General features: G+C 37.2%; 2 protein-coding genes and 1 long non-coding RNA gene across 3 annotated transcripts; all 3 read left to right on the forward strand.

Annotated features, from left to right (window-relative positions):
* The first annotated feature begins 10416 nt into the window (after positions 1-10416).
* LOC145215412 (CUB and sushi domain-containing protein 1-like) lies at positions 10417-13230 on the forward strand. The gene is made up of 5 exons (XM_080084114.1): positions 10417-10498; positions 11108-11314; positions 11897-12073; positions 12569-12784; positions 12841-13230. The coding sequence occupies exons 1-5, from the start codon at positions 10417-10419 to the stop codon at positions 13017-13019; spliced, it is 861 nt and encodes a 286-aa protein (XP_079940240.1). The 3' UTR covers positions 13020-13230.
* An 8530-nt stretch (positions 13231-21760) lies between these two features.
* LOC145214796 (uncharacterized) lies at positions 21761-24922 on the forward strand. Its single transcript, XR_013857129.1, has 4 exons — positions 21761-22001; positions 22884-23072; positions 23980-24141; positions 24799-24922. It is a non-coding gene; the product is annotated as an uncharacterized LOC145214796 (long non-coding RNA).
* Positions 24368-26523, forward strand: LOC145212880 (uncharacterized). Its single transcript, XM_080081127.1, has 4 exons — positions 24368-24442; positions 25167-25320; positions 25675-25785; positions 26358-26523. The coding sequence occupies exons 1-4, from the start codon at positions 24368-24370 to the stop codon at positions 26489-26491; spliced, it is 474 nt and encodes a 157-aa protein (XP_079937253.1). The 3' UTR covers positions 26492-26523.
* The last annotated feature ends 346 nt before the right edge of the window (positions 26524-26869 follow it).

The following is a 26869-nucleotide window of genomic DNA, read 5'->3' on the forward strand; positions in this document are numbered from 1 at the left end:
TACAGACAAGCACTTTTCGGTTATAAAACACGAACGGTTTGACATAAATTCAAACGGTTTTCACTGGCCAACTCCAAATTTCACTTAGATACAGCATGCAAAGTTATAGGTCATTCCAATGAGTGAATCGGAATTCAGAAGCGTACATCATCATTATTCGCAGGTCACGACCGTGAAAATTAAGGCGCGCTGACATACAGACAAGCACTTTTCGGTTATGAAACACGAACGGTTTGACATAAATTCAAACGGTTTTCACTGGCCAACTCCAAATTGCAGTTAGATACAGCATGCAAAGTTTCAGGACATTCCAATGAGTAAATCGGAAATGAGAAGCGCACATGGTCATTTTGGGCAGGTCACGACCGTTAAAAATTAAGGCGAGCTGACATACAGACAAGCACCTTTCGGTTATAAAACACGAACGGTTTGACATAAATTCAAACGGTTTTCACTGGCCAACTCCAAATTGCAGTCAGGTGCAGCGTACAAAGTTTCAGGTCATTCCAATGAGTGAATCGGAATTCAGAAGCGTACATGCTCACTATTCGCAAGGAACGACCATTAAAATTAAGGCGCGCTGACATACAGACAAGCACCTTTCGGTTATAAAACACGAACGGTTTGACATAAATTCAAACGGTTTTCACTGGCCAACTCCAAATTTCACTTAGATACAGCATGCAAAGTTATAGGTCATTCCAATGAGTGAATCGGAATTCAGAAGCGTACATCATCATTATTCGCAGGTCACGACCGTGAAAATTAAGGCGCGCTGACATACAGACAAGCACTTTTCGGTTATGAAACACGAACGGTTTGACATAAATTCAAACGGTTTTCACTGGCCAACTCCAAATTGCAGTTAGATACAGCATGCAAAGTTTCAGGACATTCCAATGAGTAAATCGGAAATGAGAAGCGCACATGGTCATTTTGGGCAGGTCACGACCGTTAAAAATTAAGGCGAGCTGACATACAGACAAGCACCTTTCGGTTATAAAACACGAACGGTTTGACATAAATTCAAACGGTTTTCACTGGCCAACTCCAAATTGCAGTCAGGTGCAGCGTACAAAGTTTCAGGTCATTCCAATGAGTGAATCGGAATTCAGAAGCGTACATGCTAGATATTCGCAAGGAACGACCATGAAAATTAAGGCGCGCTGACATACAGACAAGCACCTTTCGGTTATAAAACACGAACGGTTTGACATAAATTCAAACGGTTTTCACTGGCCAACTCCAAATTTCACTTAGATACAGCATGCAAAGTTATAGGTCATTCCAATGAGTGAATCGGAATTCAGAAGCGTACATCATCATTATTCGCAGGTCACGACCGTGAAAATTAAGGCGCGCTGACATACAGACAAGCACTTTTCGGTTATGAAACACGAACGGTTTGACATAAATTCAAACGGTTTTCACTGGCCAACTCCAAATTGCAGTTAGATACAGCATGCAAAGTTTCAGGACATTCCAATGAGTAAATCGGAATTCAGAAGCGTACATCATCATTATTCGCAGGTCACGACCGTTAAAATTAAGGCGCGCTGACATACAGACAAACACCTTTCGATTATAAAACACGAACGGTTTGACATAAATTTAAACGGTTTTCACTGGCCAACTCCAAATTGCAGTCAGATACAGCAGGCTTGTCAAACTCGCGGCCCATCGGCCGCATGCGGCTCACGAACAGTCAATAACAATTGTAGTATTTTTTTAGATTTTTTTGATAAAACTAAATTTTTCTTACTTTTCAAAGCTATTATTTAAACAGACATTTAGCGAAATTTAATTTGTAAATACAAATTCTTATGTTATGAATAGAAACGATAGTAATTAAACCGTTCCTCATACTTTCAGTCAAGGCTGTACAATCTGCGGCCGTACGACCACATTAAAATATATGTACTGGCGGCCGTGATGTAATTAAAACTCCTTTGCCAAAACTTTTGATTTTCAAACTGCCCGAAACAGATGTTGTGTTACTGAAAAGAGTATTACAAGCCTAGCAGTCAGATGCGTCAATCTTTTTGTAGGCCTATTGTGTGCAAACAATGCGATAAAACAGGTAGTAAAAGCATCACAATATAGATTATGACGTAATAAACATTAAAACTGATTTTTATTGTGCAACTCAATCTGTTCATCATGTTGTAAATTAATGTGATAATAAATCCGGACCCCCCTTTTTAAAAAGTTTTGCGTAAATTAAATAGGCCCAAATCGTTTCCGTTTCCCGCTGATAACAGGGAGTCGTTATCTCAAAGCCCTGAGCCTTCAATCTCTTGTATTCGCTTGTTATCTAATCGCCAATTATGACGTAACAAGGGTTTAATAAGGAGTTTTATGCGCTAACAATCGGAAAGTTACGTTCCGGCTGGAACGCTGGTTGCAATTTCTTGGTTGGTGTTAACTGCACTTAATGCAACATATTAAACTGTTTTTGCATTTGTATTGTTTCGACCTGCCAAACACGTAATAGTTTTGTCCCAAACATTAGATCGATGTTAATCGAGTTATGTTATTAGGGTACACGGAATTTGTGACTGCCACAATTTATGCCTTCTACAGTTACCAACTTTAGTGCATTCGTGACATTGCGCAACTTTAGCATTATCGCTTTAGAAAGGCGTTCAGTCCTTGAGAATCTGTTCCCCCTTTTTAAGCAACGATTTTGATCACCTGACGCTTATCGCTTATCTTGCAGCTGCAGTTTTGCTGATTAAGCTAGATACCAGCGGCAAAACCAGGAAAATACAAAGCTGTCGCGAAAATTATTTGTTCTTTCTGTCAATTGGAGTTAGTGGCAGTTTAGCATGTGAATTACGTATTCAGTATCGTGCGGTCTAGCGTGTTTGCAAACACCTTTCGTAACAAAACTCTGTTCCAACTAGTACTTTTCGTAACAATTTTTTTCCAGCTAACACTTTTCCGAAAGAAACTTTTCTTACGGCTAAAGCTTTTTGCGAGCTAAATTTATTCAAAACCGATGATTTTTGCAACTTAAAGGATGGTTGAAGCTAACAGTTCATGTAACAAAATTTTCTTACAACTATCACTTTTCGTAACAAAATTTTGTTTCATCTAACACTTTTCTTAACAAAATTTTGTTCCAACTAACATTTTTTGTAACAAAATTTTGTTCCAACTAACACTTTTCGCAACAAAATTTTGTTCCAACTAACTATTTTTTTGTAACAAAATTTTGTTCCATCTAACAGTTTTCGTAGCAAAATTTTGTTACAGCTAACACTTTTCGCAACAAAATTTTGTTCCAACTAACATTTTTTGTAACAAAATTTTGTTACAGCTAACACTTTTCGCAACAAAATTTTGTTCCAACTAACATTTTTTGTAACAAAATTTTGTTCCAACTAACTATTTTTTTGTAACAAAATTTTGTTCCAGCCAACACTTTTCGTAACAAAATTTTGTTCCAACTAACACTTTTCCGCAACAAATTTTCTTAGAGCTTTAGCTTTTTGGGAGCTAAATGTATTGAAAACCGGTGATTTTCGCAACTTAAAGTATGTTTCAAACTAACACTTTTCGTAACAAAATTTTGTTCCAACTAACACTTTTCGTAACAAAATTTTGTTCCAGCCAACACTTTTCGTAACAAAATTTTGTTGCAACTAACACTTTTCGCAACAAAATTTTGTTCCAGCCAACACTTTTCGTAACAAAATTTTGTTCCAACTAACACTTTTCGTAACAAAATTTTGTTACAGCTAACACTTTTCGTAACAAAATTTTGTTCCAGCTAACACTTTTCGCAACAAAATTTTGTTCCAGCTAACACTTTTCGTAACAAAATTTTGTTCCATCTGACAGTTTTCCGTAACAAAATTTTGTTCCAACTAACACTTTCCGTAACAAAATTTTGTTCCAGCTAACACTTTTCGTAACAAAATTTTGTTCCAACTAACACTTTTTGTAACAAAATTTTGTTCAAGCTAACATTTTTTGTAACAAAATTTTGTTCCAACTAACAATTTTTGTAACAAAATTTTGTTCCAACTAACACTTTTCGCAACAAAATTTTGTTCCAACTAACTATGTTTTTGTAACAAAATTTTGTTCCAGCCAACACTTGTTGCCTCAAAATTTTGTTCCATCTAACACTTTTCCGTAACAAATTTTCTTAAAGCTTTAGCGTTTTGCGAGCTAAATTTATTGAAAACCGATTTTCGCAACTTAAAGTATGTTTCAAACTAACACTTTTCGTAACAAAATTTTGTTACAGCTAACACTTTTCCGTAACAAATTTTCTTAGAGCTTTAGCTTTTTGGGAGCTAAATTTGTTTAAAACCGATGATTTTGAAACTTAAAGTATGTTTCCAGCTAATACTTTCCGCTACAAAATTTTGTTCTAGCTAACACTTTTCGTAACAATTTTGTTCTAACTAACACTTTTCCGTAACAAAATTTTCTTACGGCCAACGCTTGTTGCCTCAAAATTTTGTTCCATCTAACACTTTTCCGTAACAAATTTTCTTAGAGCTTTAGCGTTTTGCGAGCTAAATTTATGGAAAACCGATTTTCGCAACTTAAAGTATGTTTCAAACTAACACTTTTCGTAACAAAATTTTGTTACAGCTAATACTTTTCGTAACAAAATTTTGTTACAGCTAACACTTTTCCGTAACAAATTTTCTTAGAGCTTTAGCTTTTTGGGAGCTAAATTTGTTTAAAACCGATGATTTTGAAACTTAAAGTATGTTTCCAGCTAATACTTTCCGCTACAAAATTTTGTTCCAGCTAACACTTTTCGTAACAATTTTGTTCTAACTAACACTTTTCCGTAACAAAATTTTCTTACGGCTAAAGCTTTTTGCGAGCTAAATTTATTAAAACCGATGATTTTCGCAACTTAAAGTATGTTTCAACCTAACCCTTTTTGTAACAATATTTTGTTCCAACTAACACTTTTCGTAACAAAATTTTGTTCCATCTAACAGTTTTCCGTAACAAAACTTTGTTCCAGTTAACACTTTTCCGTAACAAAATTTTCTTGCAGCTATAGCTTTTTGTGAGCTAAATTTGTTTAAAACCGATGATTTTGAAACTTAAAGTATGTTTCCAGCTAATACTTTCCGCTACAAAATTTTGTTCTAACTAACACTTTTCGCAACAATATTTTGTTCTAACTAACACTTTTCGCAACAAAATTTTGTTCCAACTATCACTTTTCCGTGACCAAATTTTCTGCTAACAAATACCTTTTCTAACACATTTTAGTTCCAGCTAACACTTTTCCGTAACAAATTTTTGTTCCACCAAATAGTTTTGTAACGTAATTTCTTCCAATTAACAATTTTGTATCAAAATTTTGTGACAGCTAACACTTTTGGGAACGAAATTCAATTTTTATGGTTTCACCATGTATGTGCAGATTTAAAACACAAAATGTTTAAAATATGCTTAAAAATTCTCTTTGTCGCCACCTAATGAACAAAAAAATACGCTAACAAAATTTTTTGTTACACCCAATTTAACGATGTTTTTCTGTTCAAAAATTTTCGTTACGACATACCAGAAATTTTTGTAACTTGGAACAAAATTCGGAACAAAATTTTCGTTCCGAAACGAAATTGTTCAATTTGGAACGAAATTTTGTTACTCGGAACGGTTTCGCTAACGGTATTTCCGAGTTAATGGAAAATTGCATTATGCCCCATTACCTACACACAAGCTCCTGGACGTTTGGTTTTTCGACTGGGACTAAAAGTTGTTTCTTTGTAAGCTGGTATTAACACGACACCAAAGTGCAGCTCATTGTTATGAAACATTAATGCGATTTACACATTGGCAGACCAACGGTGAAATGATTGCTTTACTTGTGTTCATAGATACTTGCTAAAAGCACTTAAAACCAGAGATGTACCGAATATTCGGTTTGCTGAATTGATTTGGCCGAATCGGCCACTTTTGCAAAGGTTCGGTTTCGGCCGGATCGCAAGAAATTATTCGGCCGAAACCGAATCTTTCCGAGTGCACATTTAAAGCGTTAAACGTGTCTTTTCTGCCTAGTACCTACTAAAATGTCATAAATGATTCAGTAGATTCAGTCGAATTTATTGTCGCTTTCAGTGTGGATTGCACTACTTGCTTTGTTACTGATGTGCTGCAAGTTGATTCAAAGAAGAAAAACAAAACAGGTGAAAACAATTGTGTGTTGCAAAATTTCTTCATTCCCAGTTTGAAACATCACTTTAGGAATGATTTGGGACTAAATTTAGCTGGTTTTTACATCGTTTTTGTGTGGGTTTCTCAGAAATACGCAATCTACTATTTAAATAACTTAATACTATTCACCTAATTTATAGTAATAATATGAGAATCAATGTAATGCTTAGGCTTTAAATGCCATTCATGATCTTTTGCAAATCAAATTAAAATGAGATTTATTTGATGTAAAGGGTTACAAGCACAACATTTTAAAACGTCTATTTCTAAGCAACTGGGCTTTCTGTATTCATTCCACTTTGCAAAGGAATTCAACAACGTGTGCGCCAACTAGGGAGCTAGTGGCACCGCTCCAGAAACGAGGCAACACTTTAGTTGTGACATCTCTTGTTCGATTTTCTTCTTGCATTGACTACCTGTATGCCCTAGCATAATCCTAATCCATAGGCGCCACTATAGTATCACTAATTGAGTCAAGTTGTTTGGATTCAGCAATTGGTTCTACACTATATTACCTAAACAGGACACAGTACTTAGTTTATCGTTTGCTTTATGTTAAGTCCAACGATTCAATATCGAAGATGATAATGAAAAATGTTTACGTCGAATAACGGAAAAGCAATAGGTCTTTACAAAAACTTGAGATTCACTTGGTAAGTGAAAACAGTTGTGAGCAATTTACAAGAACTGTCCACAAACCCGAAATATCTGCGCAAAGGAAAAACATAAAGGGACCTAAACATGCACAGTTAGTAGATCAAGGTTGAGTGCTTTGTATCTACACCACCTAATACATAACTACATCGGTATCAGGATAACCCATGATATGTTAATTGTGCAATCTATACCAGAACAACACATGAGGGTTGCTCGCTCGGCGCAATGCGGACTTTCCGATCGAGGAAAATTAATGACAAACACACGTCCAAAAGCAGTTTGAACATCAGCATTTAGGTTTAGAACATAAGGGCATATAAAACACGATGCTTGGCACAACCTACCAACCTTGCATGCAGACCTCATTGTTAAGCAAAGGTGGTTGGTAAAAACGCGGAAGCAACGCACCGAGCCATTGTCGCATTTGCGAAAACATTCCGCAATGCGGAGGATTTTAGCCAATCACATTTCACCATTACTTGGAGTGAGTATCAGTATCAAGGATGTTTAGTTCATTCGGTTGTGTGGTGTGAATAGAAGGTGTCGTCACAAACTGCTAAAATGTTCTATCGAGATATCTTTATGCTGTAGAAAGAAAAAAAAAAACATTTGTATCTGCTGTTAGTTTTTAGCAGTTTGTTTGTATAAAAGTCATTAGGTATTTTTTCCGCAGTGTGTTTTAAATCCGCATTAGAAATCAAAAATTTTCCAACAAAATCTGTGTTGAAGATTTTTCTTCTTGTCTGGGTAGTCGCATTCGGCTCGGTCCGGTGCCAAGGTAAGTAAGTTAAGGGCACTTATCTGAATACATGCCCGAATCAAGCCTGAATCCAAATCGTTTTCAAAAGCCACCAATAGGCTCGAAACCTAGCAAAATTCCAATACAAGAGCATGAGTATTAAGTCAGGTTGGAATCAAGCCAATTTACTTAAAACTTAAATCCGAACCCGATACGAAAAGTTTTGTACTGACAAACTGCATGGTTAGGTTTTTACTTACCATTTTGTGTCAGTAATACAAAAATGTTCAAACAGTATTTGCTTATAAGTGGATTTTCAACAAATGTTTTTGCAGGGGATTAACTGGTCTATAGTCAGAGATCCCTCCATTGGGAGACCGTATAAATTTTAATGTTTTTATCATATTTATTACAGTTGTTTATGTATAAATACATAAGAGTCTGTCCCGAAATGAATCTGTTTCGAAAAAGATGATCACCAAACAACATTAATCCGCCATCAAAAGTTTTAACCCCGTCATTTCAGGAAATTTAAAGAGAAATAACTTTGATGTTTTGAATTTGTGTATCAAGGAAATTTATTATAACGATATATTTCAGACACTCCCTGTCCTGGTTTACCACAGATCCCGTCAAACGGAGGTAACACTCCAGCAAGAACATCCCATGCTGCTGGAACCGTTGTAACCTATAGCTGCAGTGATAACTATGTCCTGGTAGGCCCTGGAAGTAACAACTGCTTGGAAGCTGGAAGCTGGAGTGAGAGCACAGAACCCACTTGCGAGCCAGGTACATCCGAATGTAAACAGCCTGTGCATACGCGACTTTCAGCTAATAGTGTTTTGTAAGCATGTTTGTGAAACCGCCCTCTTTTGAGCCAACCGCGGGAGCAGTTGAGTTTTTTTCAAGATAAAAATATACATCCGCTACATGGCGCTAACGCGCGCGTACTAGCTAATGAGCTTAGTTTAAACCGCCAACTTATTACCATCTGTTTAACTTTTTAGCCATAACGGCGCCTTTGCAATTTTAGCGAGCTCTCGCGGTCCTCTGTTAATGAAACTGAATATGATTTTGCGAAACAAAGCTTGAAGATAACAACTAAAAGTTTATTGCAAAACTAATCCCACATAGCACAAATGAATTAACTTATGTTTAGTTTCGACGGGCTGTACCATAATTAAGTTGCCGGTTTTTTTTTGCTTTTTTTGTTGTGTCTGAACAGTATAATTGTATTTTTGTCATTAGAATGTCCCGTACCCACAAACAATGCTGAATGATCGATTTCCCCCAGTGGGCCTTACAAAGGCGGCGACACGATTACGTATTCGTGCGTCGACCCTCTTGCTGTGGAAGTTGGGGAAAAGACAAGCACTTGTAATGGAACCCATTGGAGCTTGGCTGTTCTCCCAACATGTGATGCGTGTAAGTTTAAACTGTTTTTTTTTAAGACTCTAGAAAAGTTAAACAAAAATCTTATAATCTAAGTTTTTGATGTCAATATTTATTTTCAAATTAAAAGAGTAAGTGATTCCATATGATTAAGGCGTCAGTGTTTTTTTGTATGTGTTAGATCAGTGGTGGGCAACCACCGGCCCGCGAGGAGTTTGTTACCAAGCTGTATAATGTTTCAGATTAAATGCTATACAACATTTTGCCCATGTATCCCGGGGGTGATAACTATCTTAAGCGTTTTTATTGCTAAATATTTGTAGTTTTTTGAAGACCGGTCCGCGATAAAGTTTTTGTTTCAAAAACGGTCCGCAGTGCGTAAAAGGTTGCAGACCCCCGTGTTAGACCAGTGTTTCCCAATGAGAGGATTTTTTGAAACATGAGGGGAGGAATTTACTTTTCATAATTGTACACTTGGTTTATAAATAGACACTTTCGTTTAAGGAATATGACCCGTGAATTTGATGAAAGACCCAGTTTTAAATTATAAATGTATGCTTTAGCATCTACCATGTAGTATATTAGAATGGAATGATATTGTTTTGAACTGTTAAGGGAGGAATTCGACCAAAAGGGAACCAGTGTGTTGGATAATTTGGTTGCACAACACAATTTTACTGTTTTTATTTCGGACTTGTCTGACATTTTAAGTTTAAAGAGCTCTCTTCTGGCAAATGTGATTTTATTCCGACGTTTCGACGTCCGATACAGGTCGTCTTCATCAGTGTAAATAACACTGAATACGACTAGTACAGTGCACGATAAACAAAGGAAAAAAAGAAAGGAACGCAAGCACGTCACAACGCAACGAAAACACCGCGCGATAACAAATTATTGTCCCTCTAATCTTTAAGCAGTCTGACATTTTTTTAACATTTACACGTATTACCAAGCTGGTGCATGCGCCCCCCACGAAACATCCAGCAGGAAACACCAGCATTGACCAAGACAGGATTGAAACTAACAAACTTGCAAACACAACTACTTCCATTTCGACTGTTTTACCTAGTATTGTTTTTTATACCTACCATTATTGCAAGAGTTGTTCTTAACCCAAGGTTGTAAAACCAATTACTATAGGGGACGCTAAAAACGTTGGATAAAATACTAAACCAAAACAGGAAAGAGTAATGGAGAATCATATGGTGATTGCAAATCTGTAAAAACAAAATAAAAAGATTAAAATATCACATCCCACGTGTGTTTTGCTCGAACGCTAAATTATAAAGTTATTTTTGTTTGCAAAAGCTTGCAATAAACCCCCGGCCGGCGAAGATGTGAGCGTTGCTCCTGCTGGCGCATACGTACAAGGACAACAAGTCAACTATACACTTGCGAAAGTGGGAATCTTATCGGTTACAGCGACAATGTGTGTTTGGGTGATGATGTTTGGCTGGACGCGGAAGGACCGATATGTTCACAAACAGGTTAATGTTAATCCTGTAAAACGTTTGGCCAAAGTACCAATGTGCATTTACCTTAGGTGCTAATAATTAGGGCCAATATTGATTTGGTTACGTCTACTTAGTGTGCTGTCTCTTGTGTTGTAGATTGCACTGATTTGCAACGAACCCCAATCTTATCAACACACCAAGCGGCACAGAACATAACAACGACACTGTAGTGATATACACCTGCCCTGATGGCTATATACAGGTTCCCTCGTTTAACAACACTTGCGAAGGAGGAGCCTGAACTGAGCCAGATGCCGGAAAATGTCTTAAAAGTAAGTGTATGGTTTCAATGGCGCGAAGTGAAGTTTTATACGTTGATAAACGAGGGCTTGTTTAGTTTACATATCTCTCTTATTAACGGAATAACTAACAATTTAATTAAAAGTCATACGAACGGAATGATTATGGTATTACGCCTACCATACTATGATTGACATATGAGTGTGTCCTGATCGCTGGTCTGCAAAGAAGCTTCAGGGCTTATCCCAATTATGAGTTTATGCTCATCTTAATTTATTCGAACGCAAATGAAATAGCTGAATTAATAGGTGTAAGCTATATCAAACATATCGTGACTTCATATCGTTTTTACTTTTTTGCACAGTCTGTCCAGTTCCAGAGTTGGATCCGTTTCTTGCTGTGGCTGCTGAAATATCAATAGAGCTATTCGTTTATAAGAAATACATTACTGAACTTGTTTCTGGGGTAACTGTACATTTCTTATGTACTAGTGGTCGACTGCAGGGGGCTTCAAGTGCTACATGTTTGGAAAACGGAACTTTTTCAGCTGAGGTCCCCGTTTGCATACCAGGTCAGTACAAACGCTTTGTGACAAACAGTCCAACAACGTAAATCATCAGGGTTGCCATACCGTCCTTATTTCTAAGATTTGTCCTTATCTTTCTAAGAAATGACCTCGTTTTTGTCTTGAGTCCGTCTTTGTCTTATTTTAACGATTGCAAGTCAAATCCCGGCTACAGGTAAAAGTAAACCTATACCTGAGCTGTCGTGAGATGCACGAAGTATTTTCTACGAACAAGGAGATGCTGGAACAGGTCGTTTTTGGCCAAACCTACGGCATGTGACATGTCATGTCTCGTATAAATGCAAATATTTGTTCATAAACTTTCGTTATGTTTTATATAAAAGTTTAATTTTTTAGTTGTCCTTGTTTTGGGGTCCATCGCGATGGCAACCCTGACTATAAAATCACTTGGCGATACAATTACATTTTGCATTAAAGGACCAGACACGGTGCCTAATTAAACTTAACCTACTTTGGTAATGATTATAAGGCTCGACCCGTTTGGTGCTGATCTGTATTGCTTTAAAGCATAGCATGGTACTTTGCATGATGTGAAGTGCACTCAATTGGTTTGTATTTTTGTTTTAGACTGCCCTAATATGCCAACGGACCCCAATGGCTTTAACACACCTGATGGCACAGCACATAACAACGGTACTGTAGTAAATTACAACTGCACTGACGGATATATGTTGGTTCCTCCTTTAAGTAACGCTTGTGTGCGTGGAAATTGGAACGAATCTGAAGCTGGAAAATGCTTAAGACGTAAGTATCGCTTGTTCCTGACATCTTATGTTGCAAGTAAAACAGTATATTATAGTATAAGTTTGCCTTGCGTCTAACGCATTAATGCATGATAAGTTTTACTTAAATCTATATTCAAAAAAGTGGTAGTTCATTAGATTTTGATTTTAGTGTGCTCATACAATATTAGTTCGATGATACAATATTTTATGTGAGTATACATTCTTTAAATAATTAGACTTTTGTTTGATTTTTGCGGGCATGTACGCCTCAATTTATTATTATATATTTTACTCTATTTATAAGTTTCACGTTAAAGCTATATTTTTGCATTGTGGTTTTACTTCATGAAATTTTAATGTGCGCAGACATCATTAAGACGATGATACAGCATTATTATGATTAACCATCCTTAAAATGATTCGACATATTTGTATGTTTTCAAAATTAACCATGCTAAATGCAAAACGAATGAAATACTAAATGCAAACAAAAGGAAACTTATTTTTTGTGAAGGTTGCGACGCTCTCTTCATTGGGGAAGTGGATCCATTGCTCAACGAGTTTTTTGTCATACCAGAAGATGTCATGAAATATGCGCAATTTCTCACTGGTGCGGTTGCTGGAGTTGGGATAAACTTTAACTGTAGCAACGGTAATCTGTTGGGCGCGTCGTCCACGGTTTGTCAACAAAATGGTACCTGGTCCGAAAACTTGCCTGAATGTCTAGCAGGTAAGCCCGCTTTATCAGGTTTCATAATCTCCGAAACAAATTTCAAATTTATTGAGATTGTGGACCTCCTCAACTGGGCAATGACCTCGAATTGGTGACAACACCAGCTTCATTCACAGAAGATGTGGTGGTTCAATACCAATGCAAAAATGGTGCAGACATTGGAGACGTAATTTCCATATGCCAAGAAGACGCATCATGGAGTTTGAATGACCTTCCTGGCTGTGGACCTTAGAACCAACCGCCAACCTATATAGGCACAATAAACGACGAAATTTTGTCACTGATGTAAAAAAAACTGTAAATTTTTACCTTAAATCCCCTAATCTAACTGAAAGTCTTGTATATGTCTACTGTTGGTTGTGCTTCTTTGATGTTTTGTCCTACAGTGATCCCCTGACCTCTTTATTTACCTCGCAGTTACCCGGAATAAAACCAAATGTGAATTTATGTGACTTTGGAGTGTATGGGACCTTTTTCAAATATCGCGTACGTTTGGGAAACAACATGCGCACACTAAATTAGGTCGCTACTGAGACTGTCGTCGTTTATATGACGTTATTCTTATCTTACGTCATTAGAATGTGAGTTAAACCGTTTTGTTAAATGATATCAGATGACATTGTTTTTCAAAACTTACTAATGCACAAATAAGTTTATGGTACAAAAAGAGCCACTAAAAACAAAACGCAAATTAAAATTAGTCATGGTTCTGCGTTTGCCATTTGTAACACATAAACAATGTTATTTATAAAATGATAGTACATGTACTTAATGGGATGAGAACGTGCAGTTTTTCAAAACCAGTCACAAAGTCACTAACAGTGATTCTGTTATCAAATCATGACTAAACACACCGAATCCTTATAGTACTTTGCTCTAGTCAGGTTTGTCAAAACATTTAAAACAAACAAAAGATAAAACTAAAATGGCTTTAAAATAAAGCAGGAATTGATTCGTGTGTGCTAATCAATTTTGAAGCAAGTATAGGTAGGTGTACCTGTACACGCAAAGCATTCTGATTGGTTAAAATCCTCCGCAATGCGGAACACTGCCTCGTTGGCACGAGGCCGCAGTGCGTTAAAACAGATTGACAAATTATCTCCGATTCGTTTTTCGCGTAACAATTGTTCGATTGTGACGAGCCATTTTTTCGTTGGAACGATCCCGGGACGCGTTTGGCGTGACAAATCATTTCCTCTTTATGACAGTGTTGCTTAGAAACCTCGATCGTATCCACGTTGGGTCTATTTTTAAGTCGCAGTGCCTGTTCAGTCCATACACCTCAAACATTTTCTCTTCTGCTGTACTAAACATAATCATCGCTAAGTAAATTAAAATGGCAATAAAAAACACCCTAGAAGCCACATTTGATCAATTGCAAGGCAGTCACTAACATAAAGAAAGTTTAGAATACTATATCAATGCAAATATAGACTCTAAAATCACTGTTTCTCAGGTCAAAAAACCCAAATTTTGCAAGTTAGTACAAAATGAGATTCAAGCATGTCGAGACATGAAATCATGTTTTGACAGAAGTATCATTTCTGTGCTCATCCCGCATTTCTGTGCTCATCCCGCAATTCAACCAATCAGAAATCTCCACGTGAATCAAAGTAGAACAAGCTCCAATAACGCATGCGCCACCTAGGGACCAAGTAGAACCGCCCTTGCAAACAGGCAAAATGCTTGGCAACCCAACCTAACATCACTTCTTTGATTTACCTCTTGCTTTGACGAATATTATACCATATCGGGCCCTTGTACCATTGGCAGCTGGTGCATTAGGAGCCCACGCTAACAGCTGTTGCGTAGGATTATTCGTGTCACACTTAATTACATAAAATGGACTAAGTACTAGCTGTAACGTTTGGTTTAGTGTGTTGAGCTTAAACGCTGATCGTTGACAATAAAAAGTGTTTACGGCGAAAAACGGAGAAGCATTAGGTCGTGACAAACCTCGAGTTTCATTCGGTAAATAGAAATAAACATGAAACAATTTAAACAGAACAACCTACAAACCAGAAATATCTGCCCCAAAGTGAAACATTTGTGGACCTAAATGCACAAGATACAATTTTTAGGTCCATATCGAATGCCCTTCTAACAACGTCGGTTTTAGGGCAACACATTAGATACTATTTGCAAAATCCATATAGTAGGACAACACATTAGATGATAATTGCAAAATCTATACCAGGACAATGTATAAGATGTTATTTCCGATATCTGTATCAGGCGCAAAGAGCAGTTGCGAGAGAACGGAAATGCTCGGAGCTCCTGAGGAGAACATCTCACACACCACATAACACGGTTTAACACAACGTGGAAGCGCTACCTGGAAATCAGCGGAAACTCTTTGTCATCGCTCGTACCGAGAAGGTTTGCTCGCTCGGCGGAATGCGGACGATTTCAACCAATCAGCGTACGGGACGTAGCAAACAGTTTTGCAACCTCCAGTTCGAATGCAGAATCTCTGCACAAAAGCTATTGCAGGTGGTAAACACAGTATGTGCTAATGTGCTGTTTGGATGTCAAAAACATGATAAATGTTGACCAGTACAATATAATGGCGCCTTTTTAAAAGGTTATTGTATCACCATATTCCAACACTAATTCGTATTCCATATCCAAAGGTTTCGTTTGGGGCCAAATAGCTGCTGAATCGCCCTTTAAAGTGACAGTAAGGGCCGAAATACTGTGTTTTAATGATATTTTTGTTACAACTGCTTGGGTACCCTCACCTTGTAGTGTTTTGAAAAAGATCCCAATTGAATCGAAGTCGCTCAGCGAACAGAAACGCTTTTAACGTGTTAGGTCATATTGTGCTCGGCGGAATAACACCAAACTCCCCATGTGGGATTTAAACTCAACATCATAAACTTTCCGATCGAGGGAAATTAATGACAAACACACGTCCAAAAGCAGTGTGAACATCAGCATTTATGTTTGGAAGGGCATATAAAACACAATCCATGGCACAAACTACCAACCTTGCATGCAGACCTCATTGTTAAGCAAAGGTGGTTGGTAAACATGCGGAAGCAACGCACAGAGCCATTGTCGCATTTGCGAAAACATTCCGCAATGCGGAGGATTTCGACCAATCACATTTCGCCATTACTTGGAGTGAGTATCAGTATCAAGGATGTTTAGTTTATTCGGTTGTGTGGTGTGAATAGAAGGTATCGTCATAAATTGCTAAAGTGTCCTATCGAGATATCTTTATGCAGTAAAAATATCTAAATACTTGTATCTGCTGTTAGTTTTTAGCGGTATAGTTTTTAGCGGATTGTTCATAAAGACATTAGGTATTTTTTCCGCTGTGTTCTTTGAATCCACATTAGAAAATTTCTTCCAACAAAATCTGTGATGAAGATTTTTCTTCTTGTCTTGGCAGTCGCATTCGGCACGGTCCTGTGCCAAGGTAAGTAAGTAAAATACAAGTATCTGAATACACGCCCGAATCATGCCTGATTTCGAATCGTTTTCAAAAGCCACAAATAAGATCACGACCTAGCAAAATTTCAATACAAGAGTATGAGTATAAAGTCAGGTTTGAATCAAGCCTATTTTCTTAAAACTTAAGCCCGAACCCGATACGAAAAGCCTAACCTGACTTTCAAATCCGGTTTAACTCCAATTACCGGTATGGTGATAAAATGTTAGCATGACTCGGCAGTTACGCTTTGTCAGCCTTTTCAATGTTTTTGGTTAAGATATAAGTTGCAGTTTTACTGAGTTCACTGTTCTTCAGATTGCGTCGACGAGTTGCCACAACATGTCTGTAATGTTTACCTTTCAACCGGACAATGTGTTCGCGCTGATGTGCAGGTCTCGTGTTATAAAACTTGCAACTCATCAGAATGTAACGGTAAGTGTGAATCTATTCTTAGAAAAATGAAAATATAAAATCACTTTTATAATCTTACTCACTAGTTTGACGACAAAATATTTACATTAAAATGTCTCTAATTCTTTTCTGAGAAGTTTTATACTGGCAAACTGCATGGTAATTTTTCCCTTACCAATTTGTGTCAGTAATACAAAAATGTATAAACAGTATTTGCTTTTAAGTAGATTTTTAACAAATATTTTTGCAGGGGTAGATTAACTGGTTTACAGCCAGAGATCCAACCAATAGATAACCACAAAAGTTTTAATGTTTTTGACATATTAATTACAGTTGTTTATGTATAAATACATAAGAATCTGTCCCGAAATCAATCTGTCCCGACGAATTTATGACCACACAACGTTAATCCGCCACCAACAATTTTAACCGCATCAGTTTAGGAAAATTAAAGAGAAATAAACTTACTGAGTTCACTGTTCTTGAGATTGCGTCGACGAGTTGCCACAACATGTCTGCAATGCTTACCTTTCAACCGGACAATGTGTTCGCGCTGACGTGCAGGTCTCGTGTTATAAAACTTGCAACCCATCAGAATGTAACGGTAAGTGTGAATTTATTCTTAGAAAAATGAAAATATAAAATCACTTTTATAACCTTACTCACTAGTTTGACGACAAAATATTTACATTAAAATGTCTCTAATTCTTTTCTGATAAGTTTTATACTGGCAAACTGCATGGTAAGTTTTTCCCTTACCAATTTGTGTCAGTAATACAAAAATGTATAAACAGTATTTGCTTTTAAGTAGATTTTTAACAAATATTTTTGCAGGGGTAGATTAACTGGTTTACAGCCAGAGATCCAACCAATAGATAACCACAAAAGTTTTAATGTTTTTGACATATTAATTACAGTTGTTTATGTATAAATACATAAGAATCTGTCCCGAAATCAATCTGTCCCGACGAATTTATGACCACACAACGTTAATCCGCCACCAACAATTTTAACCCCATCAGTTTAAGAAAATTAAAGAGAAATAAACTTGAAGTGTTGAATTTGTGTATGAAGGAAATTTATCATAACGATATTTTTCAGACACCCTCTGTCCAGGTTTACCACAAATCGGGTCAAACGGAGGTAACTCTCCAGCAGGAACATCCCATGTCGCTGGAACCATTGTTACCTATAGCTGCAGTGCTAACTATGTCCTGGTAGGCCCTGAAACTAACACCTGCTTGGATGATGGAAGCTGGAGCGAGAGCACAGCACCCACTTGCGAGCCAGGTACATCCGATTTTTAACATCCTGTGCATACGCGACTTTCAGCTAGTATTTTCTGTAAGCATGTTTGTGAAAGCGCTCACCTTTGAGCCAGTCGCGAGAGCAATTGCGATTTTAGGATTTTTTTTCCAAGAGGAATCAACAAACATCCGCTACGTGGCGCTAACGTGCGCGCACTAGCTAATAGTTCAAATCTCAAACTTATTACCATCTGATTAAATCAGTGGTTCTTAATTTTTTAAACTCTTTGCCCATAATGGTCCTTTCGCCACTCGCGGTCCTGGCTAACTTTAGTTATGAAACTAAATATGCCCTTTTCCGAAAAAAAACCTAAAGTTAACAACTATTTATTCCATGCATAACTAATCCAACATCAAATACATGAATTGTGTTTAGTTTCGCTAAGCTGTACCAAAATTGGGCTGTCATATTTTTGTTTTTATTTTGTAGTGTTTAAACACTATAAGTTTAAGATGAACATAAATTCATAACTGGGATCAGCCCTGGAGCGTCTATGCAGACCAGCGATCACGGCACACTCATACATAAATCACAGTGCACCAGGCCCATTGAAGGCGCCATACCGAATCAGCCGGTCACCAAGCATTTACCATCATATGGCAAGGCGTAAGCTAGAAACATCTAGCCTGCGGTGGGATTCGAACCCACGACAGGAGTCTTTCCGGGACCCGCGCTCTACCAACTGATAGAGAATCCGCCAAAAGTCGAATCAAAAGCACCGTTGCCTGCCTCGTATGCTGCACATGTCAGCTTTGTAGTAGGGGATCGCCAAGTTGACCAGTTTAAACACTATAATTGTATTTTTGTCACTAGAATGTCCCGTACCCCAAACCAATGCCGAACTTTCAATTTCCCCCAGTGGGCCTTACAAAGGCGGCGACACGATTACTTACTCGTGCGTCCACCCTCTGTCTGTGGAAGTCGGTGAAACGACAAGCACTTGTAACGGAACCCACTGGAGCTTGGATGTTCTCCCAACATGTGACGCGTGTAAGTTTGAACTTCTATTTTAGGATTTAGGAAACATAATTTTTTTTACATGAAATGTTTTAAAACCTTAGTTTTTGATATCAATGTGTATTTTGAAAGGGTAAAATGATTCCATCGGATTAAGGTGTCAGTGCTCTTTTGTGCTAGAACAGTGGTTCCCAAAAGGAAAAACGTTTTGAAACTAGAGAGAAGGAATTTACTTTTCATAATTTTACACTTGGTTTGTAAATAGACACTTCGCTCTTAAGATATTACCTGTGAATTTAATAAAAGACCCAATTTTAAATTATAAGAGTATGCTTTAGCATCGACTGTGGTATATTAGGTAGGAAAAAAAAGTTTTAAACTCTTAAGGAAGGAATTCGACCAAAAAGTTGGGTAACCAGAGTGTTGGACCATTCGGTTGCACAACACATTTTTAATTTAAATAGTTCGGACTTTATGTAACATCTACACGTATTACAAAGCTGATGCATGCGGCCCCCCTCCCATGATTACAAGCGAAGGTATTAACCCAGAAAACCGAAACTACGCCACAGGAAGCAACGTGACCTATGCATGCAACGATCGACGTTTACTGAAAGGTTCCAACATTAACACGTGTTTGGATGGGGAATGGTTGTATCCTGCTCCAGTCTGCTATCAGGGTTTGTATTACAATAGCTTAAACGCAGTTTATTACTGCAGTTAGAAAACACATACTGCAGTTAGAAAACGCGTTTTGTAATCATATCTCAGTCCTACAATTACAGCTTTGCCATCAATGCTTTTTGTCAACAAATGCCTTGTCTACTTTTTAAGTGTTAATCTCCGATTTGTTCTTCATGAGCAAAATTTTTCTTTAATGAGCAAAGTCCGAAACCGGACTTGAAACCAAAATGTTTTGATAAATGCCCACATTAGACCCGAAAGCGAAACTTATTAACACAAATCTGGTCAAGGGTGAATTTATGCTCAAATCAACCCAGTTTTAATTAAACTAAAGAACCCCTAATAAACCCGACTTAAAAAAAAACGGAATCAACTTACCATTCTGTTCTTAACAACAAATATGTTTTATAGCATTTCACTAAAGAGTTGAAAACGGGCCTAAAACTGGAGCCCGAACCCGGCCCGAACCCGGATCGAACCCGAAAGTACAAGCCCGAAACCCGACCCGAACCCGAATCGTTTTAGAAAATCCCGTATAGGCCCGAAAGTTTGATTGACAGGCAATAAAGCCTCAGAAAAGACCAAGACAACCAACACAATAGACAATTGGTCTTAAACAAACCGTTTTAGGGCATTTTGACATTAGGTCAGGACCAGCAAAAGGCTACTTAGCTCGCTAAATTTGTTTAAAAACATGCTGAGTCCGAACCCGGCCCGACCTTCAACTCTGTTTCACTATATACCCTAATTAGGGCGCCTTAAATGAAAATTATCTGACTTGAAATTGTAAAAATAACTGCTTGAAAAGCAAACATTATCGATGAAGTAGAAATGGCAGGACCAGTCAATTTACAATTTAAAAAAAATGCTCTTTATTAGCGTTGCACTTTGCAGATTGTGCAGACCAACAAGATTGCACGGTTAACGTGAATTTCAACTACTGCGACCGCGCAGACTACGAGGCTGACAATTTGGAGTATTGTCGTAAATCATGCAACAAGTGCACTAGTAAGTAAAAAGTCTTGTATTTAGTTTGAGATGTGAAATCTGTTTCAGCCGCCTGTTAACTCGCCCTTCTTTACAAGCCACAATAGTTAACTGCACTTGAAACATCTCGCTTCAACCGCTAGAAATAAGTCCGGCTACATTGCAAAGCTGTTGAATTACAAAAATCTGAGGAAGTTGGTGACTTAAATTTAGTTCAACTGATAAGGCCCAGCTAGGTTAAAGCAATGCACCTTTAAGTTTCTTGCCTATGGAAACAACAAAAATCAAAACAGGATTAGACCCAAGAGCCTTGCAAACACAACTACTTGCATTTTGACTGTTTTACCTAGTATTGGTTTCTTTTTTACCTACCATTATTGCAAGAAGGGTTTTTAACAAAGATTGCAAAATCTATTTCTAGTGAGGATGCTAAATAAGTTGGATAAAATACTAAAATCATAAAAAGGAGTAAAGGAGAATCAATTGGTGATTTTAAAGCTGTAAAAACAAAACAAAAAGATTAAAAGATCACACCACGAGTGTGTTTTGGCGAAACACTGAAGAATAAAAAATATTTTTGTGTGTAAAAGGTTGCACTGCACCCCCGGCCGGCGATGGTGTGAGCGTAGATCCCCCTGGTCCATACGTACAAGGACAATGTGTTAACTACACTTGCGAAAATGGAGTTCTTATCGGGTACAGCGACAATCTGTGTTTGGGTGATGGTGTTTGGTTGGACGAAGAAGGACCGATATGTTCACAAACAGGTTTACTTTATCACGTAAAAAATCTGAAAAAGCGGTTAAACCGCCGATGCCCTATTTCCTACCATAAATGTTTATAGTTTATTTTTGCATGAGGAGAGCTAACAGATCGACTCAAACAAGCCTGTTTAAAGTTATTCAAATTCCGGTTTCGTTTGTAATGTCACGTAACAAAAAAACATTTATTATGTCATAATTCACAATGTATTTTGCGGAGCGTAGAATTTGGGTTAGCAAATGCGGGAAGCAGATATAAATGGGTTTGGTATTCCTGATCTAAGGCCAGGGCAACTCCTACCAGCTGTATTTATTTTACTTTTGGCTTTTGCACTAGTTCTACTTTGCCTTCGTTGTTTGCAAATTTACAGACTGGCGATGTCTTTATAGGTGGATAATATATTTCGTTTTTACTACTTTCGTGTTAACCGATTTTAAGCTTGAAGCATTTGTATTTCATTTATAAAACGGTATTTTTGTTTGAGCTTAGATTGTGCTAATCTACCAACGGACCCCAACGGTGTAAATACGCCAAGTGGAACTGAACATGACAACGGCACAGTGGTGCAATACGGCTGCTCAGAAGGTTATTTACTGCTCCCACCAAAGAACAACACATGTGAAGAAGGTGTTTGGTCCGAGTCTGTGGCTGGCCAGTGCTTAAAAAGTAAGAACAGTTTAATTTTAGCGCAACAGAAAACATACAAACACACATATTGTTTCTATTTGAATAAGATACGAAATATACATATATTTGTATATACATATATTTGTACATGAAAAACTTTGGATGACTTCAGACTTAAAAATTTTTCAGTCTGAAACATTTATTACGGAACTTTTTTGGTAACCTCCAAATATTAAGAAAGTTGTTTGGGTGCGATCTTTAACGCGAAATCTATCCCGATTGTATTTTAATACCCGAGACTCCCTAATTCGTAAAACGATCCAAGATCTTGCACTGACGGTTTGTTGCTAAAACCAAGTTACAACGGTGACTTCGCTACTGGCTAGAACAAAGGTGCGAACTTAACAGTGAACAGCAAAACTAAGTAAACACCGGTTGATGTTACACATACATGTTGATAGGGTTGGAAATAGCTCATTACTTTCCTAGAAAAAGTTCTTGTGCATAAAATTTAAATGGAGTCATCAGATACCATTTTGTTTGTATTTTGTGGACATATGCCATTAAGGCTTACATCTTGCGTCTTTTTTTTTCAATGCTCGCATGTTGTCTCTATTGCTGACATTTGCTTAGTGCTAAATAACAGAGAGTATAAGTGTATAGTACTGTGTAGTGGGTGGTGAAAGTACAGACCGTACCAATTTTCAATAAACTATTTAAAAGACTTAACCTCGGGTCAACGTCCACATCAAAAATACAAAATATATTTCCAACTCATTTCATGTTTAACGCATACCCCGTTTTATCTCAAATCGTATCCCAAATTGTCAACAAAAATAATTTTGCGATTTTAAATATGCGATTTCGTTGCTAGTGTGTATTGTGATCAGCAGTAAAATGTTAACATTTGTACAACAACAGCTTGTCCGTCTGCACCGCTGCTGACAGGAGGGGACTTTACCACTTCGGACACATCCAATCCTGTTGCAATGACGATCCTGTACTTTTGCAACCCAGGATATATAAAATCAGGAACCGATGACACCAACGAGTGCATTGGAAACGGGGAATGGATGTACCCCACTGTAACAAATGTCTCGTGTCTATCTCGTAAGTAATCGAGTGTTTACAGTCGAAAATAGCTTAAGCTGCTTGGGAAGAATTGGGTCTGTACACGTTGCCAGTCCTTCGCGTTTCTTTTATATTGTGCTTTGTTAAGATTTGCCAAACGTTTTTATGGGAGGCTGAATAACACAAACTACAGGTCGCCAACGTTTGTCCAAAAAGCCTTAACTAAAAACTTGCCTCCACTCCGCCTAAACTTATAAAATCATGCACCTACAAGCACAAAACAGTCTTTGGGTCAGGTTAAAATGACAAATATTTGACAACAGTCAGTGTACGACTTTTGATTTTCTGTAGATTTGCGTTATCGGTCGTATGTAGCTACATAACCGCAGGTTGTGCTTTAGACTATATGCTCCACAAACGAATGGTGCCAAGTTTATCTGTTTCGATAAACAAAGTGACCATTTACTGTAGCACTACTCTCTGTTTGTGTTTGGTAATTTCAAACAATCATAGTCGTATTTATGTTACATTACATCGTCCGGTGCCAAATTATTTTTCACCATTTTTTCCAAGAATGAATAAATGCTAACCGACATTTTACCTGGGAGACTGATTCTCTGTTTCTTGATTTTATGGGAAAAGGTCTTGCAATGTTTAGCGGGAAAACAGTTGGATACGGATTTTATCAATTCTTTTTTTTAATGTAAAAAAGGTCAAAAACTGGCGAAAACTTATTGTTTAATTAGAAGTTAACCAGATTTTAAAACATTTGTTTATTTGTAAAATAGGCTCGAATACCAGTGCTCCAGTAGCATGAATATTTTTCAACGTCCTTATAATAAAAAAACATTTCTGCACACTGAATACCGCAAATTAACAGTCTATGTCAAGTGTTATCCATTAACGTGCGTTTATCTTTGACATAGATTTTTCTTGTTTTCTGCAGCCAAGTTACTCGCGATTTTCGATGGCAATAAGGAACTGGACCATTGTGTTGCACAGGAATTAAATTTAGGTTCAGGCAACCCACATACCCCACAGAGTGCTGGCGGTGTGCTTACCGTGCGAACTTTCCCATTTACTTCGATCAAATAGACAGATTCGTACAGTAAGATAAACTCATATTTTGCTTTGTTCAAATCTTGCCGGCTACCAAAATAAATCCTAATCCAACTAACCACACAAAACAGTTCGAATGTAAAGTTTAAAACAATATTATTATTATTATATTATTATTAATAGTGTTATTTGCTTCAACATTTAATACTTTGTGGACTTGTACCTCCCTGCTCACCAATAAATAATGACAAGTTTTGTGATGAACGAATAACAGTATGGGTGGGACACAAAGGACAAATTTCCCACTTAACATCATAGAATATCCAGTTCGTCAGTTTGACTACACCGAGGTGCGAAACTTTCCACTTTCACCCTTGTCTGTATACTTGTGTGTGTCACCATTAAAGGGAAAGATTTAGGGCATCCCTGAGAGCCATTGCGCCCCGGTTACGGAACGCTGGTCTAGGTCATTTTTTATTATTTAATTTTTAATAGCATGTAGTGTTGTAAGAGGGTGGCTTTCCTCAAACCATACAGACAAAATCTAGTGTGTTATTTCAATTTTCATGCATAACAAGTGCATGTGCAAAAATGCAATACTTTGGATACGGGTAAACTCGGTTGGATTTGTCTGGAAAAAATTGAAGAAAAACAGTTTTCATTTCTTATAACTTGGTTACTAAATATTCAACTCTGTGATTTACAGACTCGGCACTTGGCTTTCGAAAAACAGCAACAGTTTGTTTGCAATCCACCAGCATTCGGGAACTTGTTCAGCCAGCAACAGTTTTTTTGATGTTGTTATGACTTTCAATGCAACTAACTATAAAACAGAGGTAGGATTCAGTATTGTTATATTTCAAGCAACATTGCTGTGTTTTACTTAATGTAACCAAAGTAACCGAAAAAGCACATAGACTTGAAATACTTTTTTTGTTTAACTAAAACTAAAAAACAATGCTTGTGCAATACACACCCCTTTGCTCCAGTAACAGATGCACAACAACTGCTATAAAAACATTCCAATCTAAAATTATCGTGTTTTAACTTATCATGTCTTAACATTCATTTCAGTTGGGCATGATGGAATATGCATGTACTTCGTGGTCCCTTTCGCTTGTCCTCACGTGTGCAATTAATCACCATTACGCTATTGGATCGGAGGCCGATGCAAATTACACTGTGATCTTCAGCGAGAATATCGTACCAGCCGATAACTCTACATTGAGTAAGAATATTGTGCAAAGAATATAAAATACCTTTTAACAAATGATTTTAATTTTGAGAATAATTGGCATATTTTGGGATATTGTGTCAGTTTATCACTTTAAATTGCTTTAATTTTCAGCATAGACCCGTTTGTAAACTTCATTAAAATACAAAAAGATTTTTTTCGTTTCTATTTAACCAACTATAATGATGATTCTTCGTAAAAAATTAAAACATTTGTCCCCTTTTGTATGTATGTAATAAGGGTTCTGGACCTCTTTTGCTACTTGTACATCGTTGTGCTGTTTTTAGTTTCCTAATTAACTTAGTGCTTAAGTGTCCATGCATGAAACTTAATTATGATTTTGTTCAGATTTTGGACGACTTAAGGCAGACAATTTCCGAACAAACAATCCCAACTTTAAGATCTTAACCGTGTCAGCTTTACCAAGCAATGACACCGACTATCAGGCAAACTTGGCATGTAAGTATTTTGTTTATTTTTTCTGTTAATTGTGGGTGAGCAAACAGACGTGTTAATTGATTTTGGCCGGACTACGTTACAGTTTCAACTATTTTTCACAATTCTTTTGTCTCAACGCAACAGATCATTGAGTACAATTAGCTAAGATGCGTTCATGCGGGCCAGCAATCATGACACATTCATACATAAACTATAGTACGCCAGGCCCATTCCAGGCGATATATCGAATCAGACAGTCGCGAAGCATCCCATGTAGCAGAATTAGGTTTTAAATTCGCATTGTTAAACTGTTTCAATAGTCTACATCGAGCATCACTTAGCAAAATGGCAAAACTTTAATGCTTACATTTCCTGTGTAAACAGTTAGTTGCTAATCATGTTTTCAAACGGCAATACATGCCCGAGGGCGACTGATTCGATTTTAAATCCTAATGTTGGACGATTTTGCAAACCTAGAAGGTTTTAAAGCAGTTTCATGATTGCGAGTGTAACAAGTGTAGTGCTTTTAACTTTTCTGTTTCACTGCAAGATCTAAACTAAAAATACTACAACAAAGTCCTTTTTGAACCCAGATCTCAGCGAGATTGCATGCGGATCTGGCGTCACTTCCGGATGCAAGTACTTTCTCGGTTCGATGTATGATGACGTGAACGCTGACGGAGTCTACGATTTCCTTCAAAAACTTGCAGTTGTGGACTTTAGTTGATCAATAACTTCTTGTCATATGGCAGATATTGTTTGCTGAAGTTGCGCTGCCATAAAATGTAAACTATAATCGAAAAAAAAGTGTTTATTTCCAGATGTTGTTTTGGGTCAAGGTTTACTTGTAGAAAGGAAAAGTATGGAAGTTTTACAAAACAATTTTAAAGTTTTGCATAATACTACTTCATCACGCAGTAAATCCAGCTGATGGAAGTGAACTAAACTGTAAATTGTCGGTTTAAAAAAAGTGCTTCATGGATTTCTGCACGGAGTAGGTAGACAGCCATACTAAAACACAGTAAAACTGTAAACCTAAAGGAGATAAGATAAAATTCCTAAATTTTTACAGCTTTTTGAATATTTAGACAAAAAAAATCAACAA

This window comes from Phallusia mammillata, chromosome 2 (assembly GCF_965637545.1).
Source record: "Phallusia mammillata chromosome 2, kaPhaMamm4.hap1.1, whole genome shotgun sequence".
Classification (NCBI taxonomy): Eukaryota; Metazoa; Chordata; class Ascidiacea; order Phlebobranchia; family Ascidiidae; genus Phallusia; species Phallusia mammillata.

Bases quoted from the DNA above. Each gene is read 5' to 3' on its own strand.
- LOC145215412 (XM_080084114.1), top strand. From the start codon at position 10,417: ATGTGTGTTTGGGTGATGATGTTTGGCTGGACGCGGAAGGACCGATAT. The intron at 10,499-11,107 runs GTTTGGCCAAAG...TTTTTTGCACAG, and splicing joins TAATGTTAATCCTGTAAAAC to TCTGTCCAGTTCCAGAGTTG. The intron at 12,785-12,840 runs GTAAGCCCGCTT...AAATTTATTGAG, and splicing joins CTTGCCTGAATGTCTAGCAG to ATTGTGGACCTCCTCAACTG.
- LOC145212880 (XM_080081127.1), top strand. From the start codon at position 24,368: ATGGGTGGGACACAAAGGACAAATTTCCCACTTAACATCATAGAATAT. The intron at 24,443-25,166 runs GTGCGAAACTTT...CATTCATTTCAG, and splicing joins GTCAGTTTGACTACACCGAG to TTGGGCATGATGGAATATGC. The intron at 25,786-26,357 runs GTAAGTATTTTG...TTTTGAACCCAG, and splicing joins CTATCAGGCAAACTTGGCAT to ATCTCAGCGAGATTGCATGC.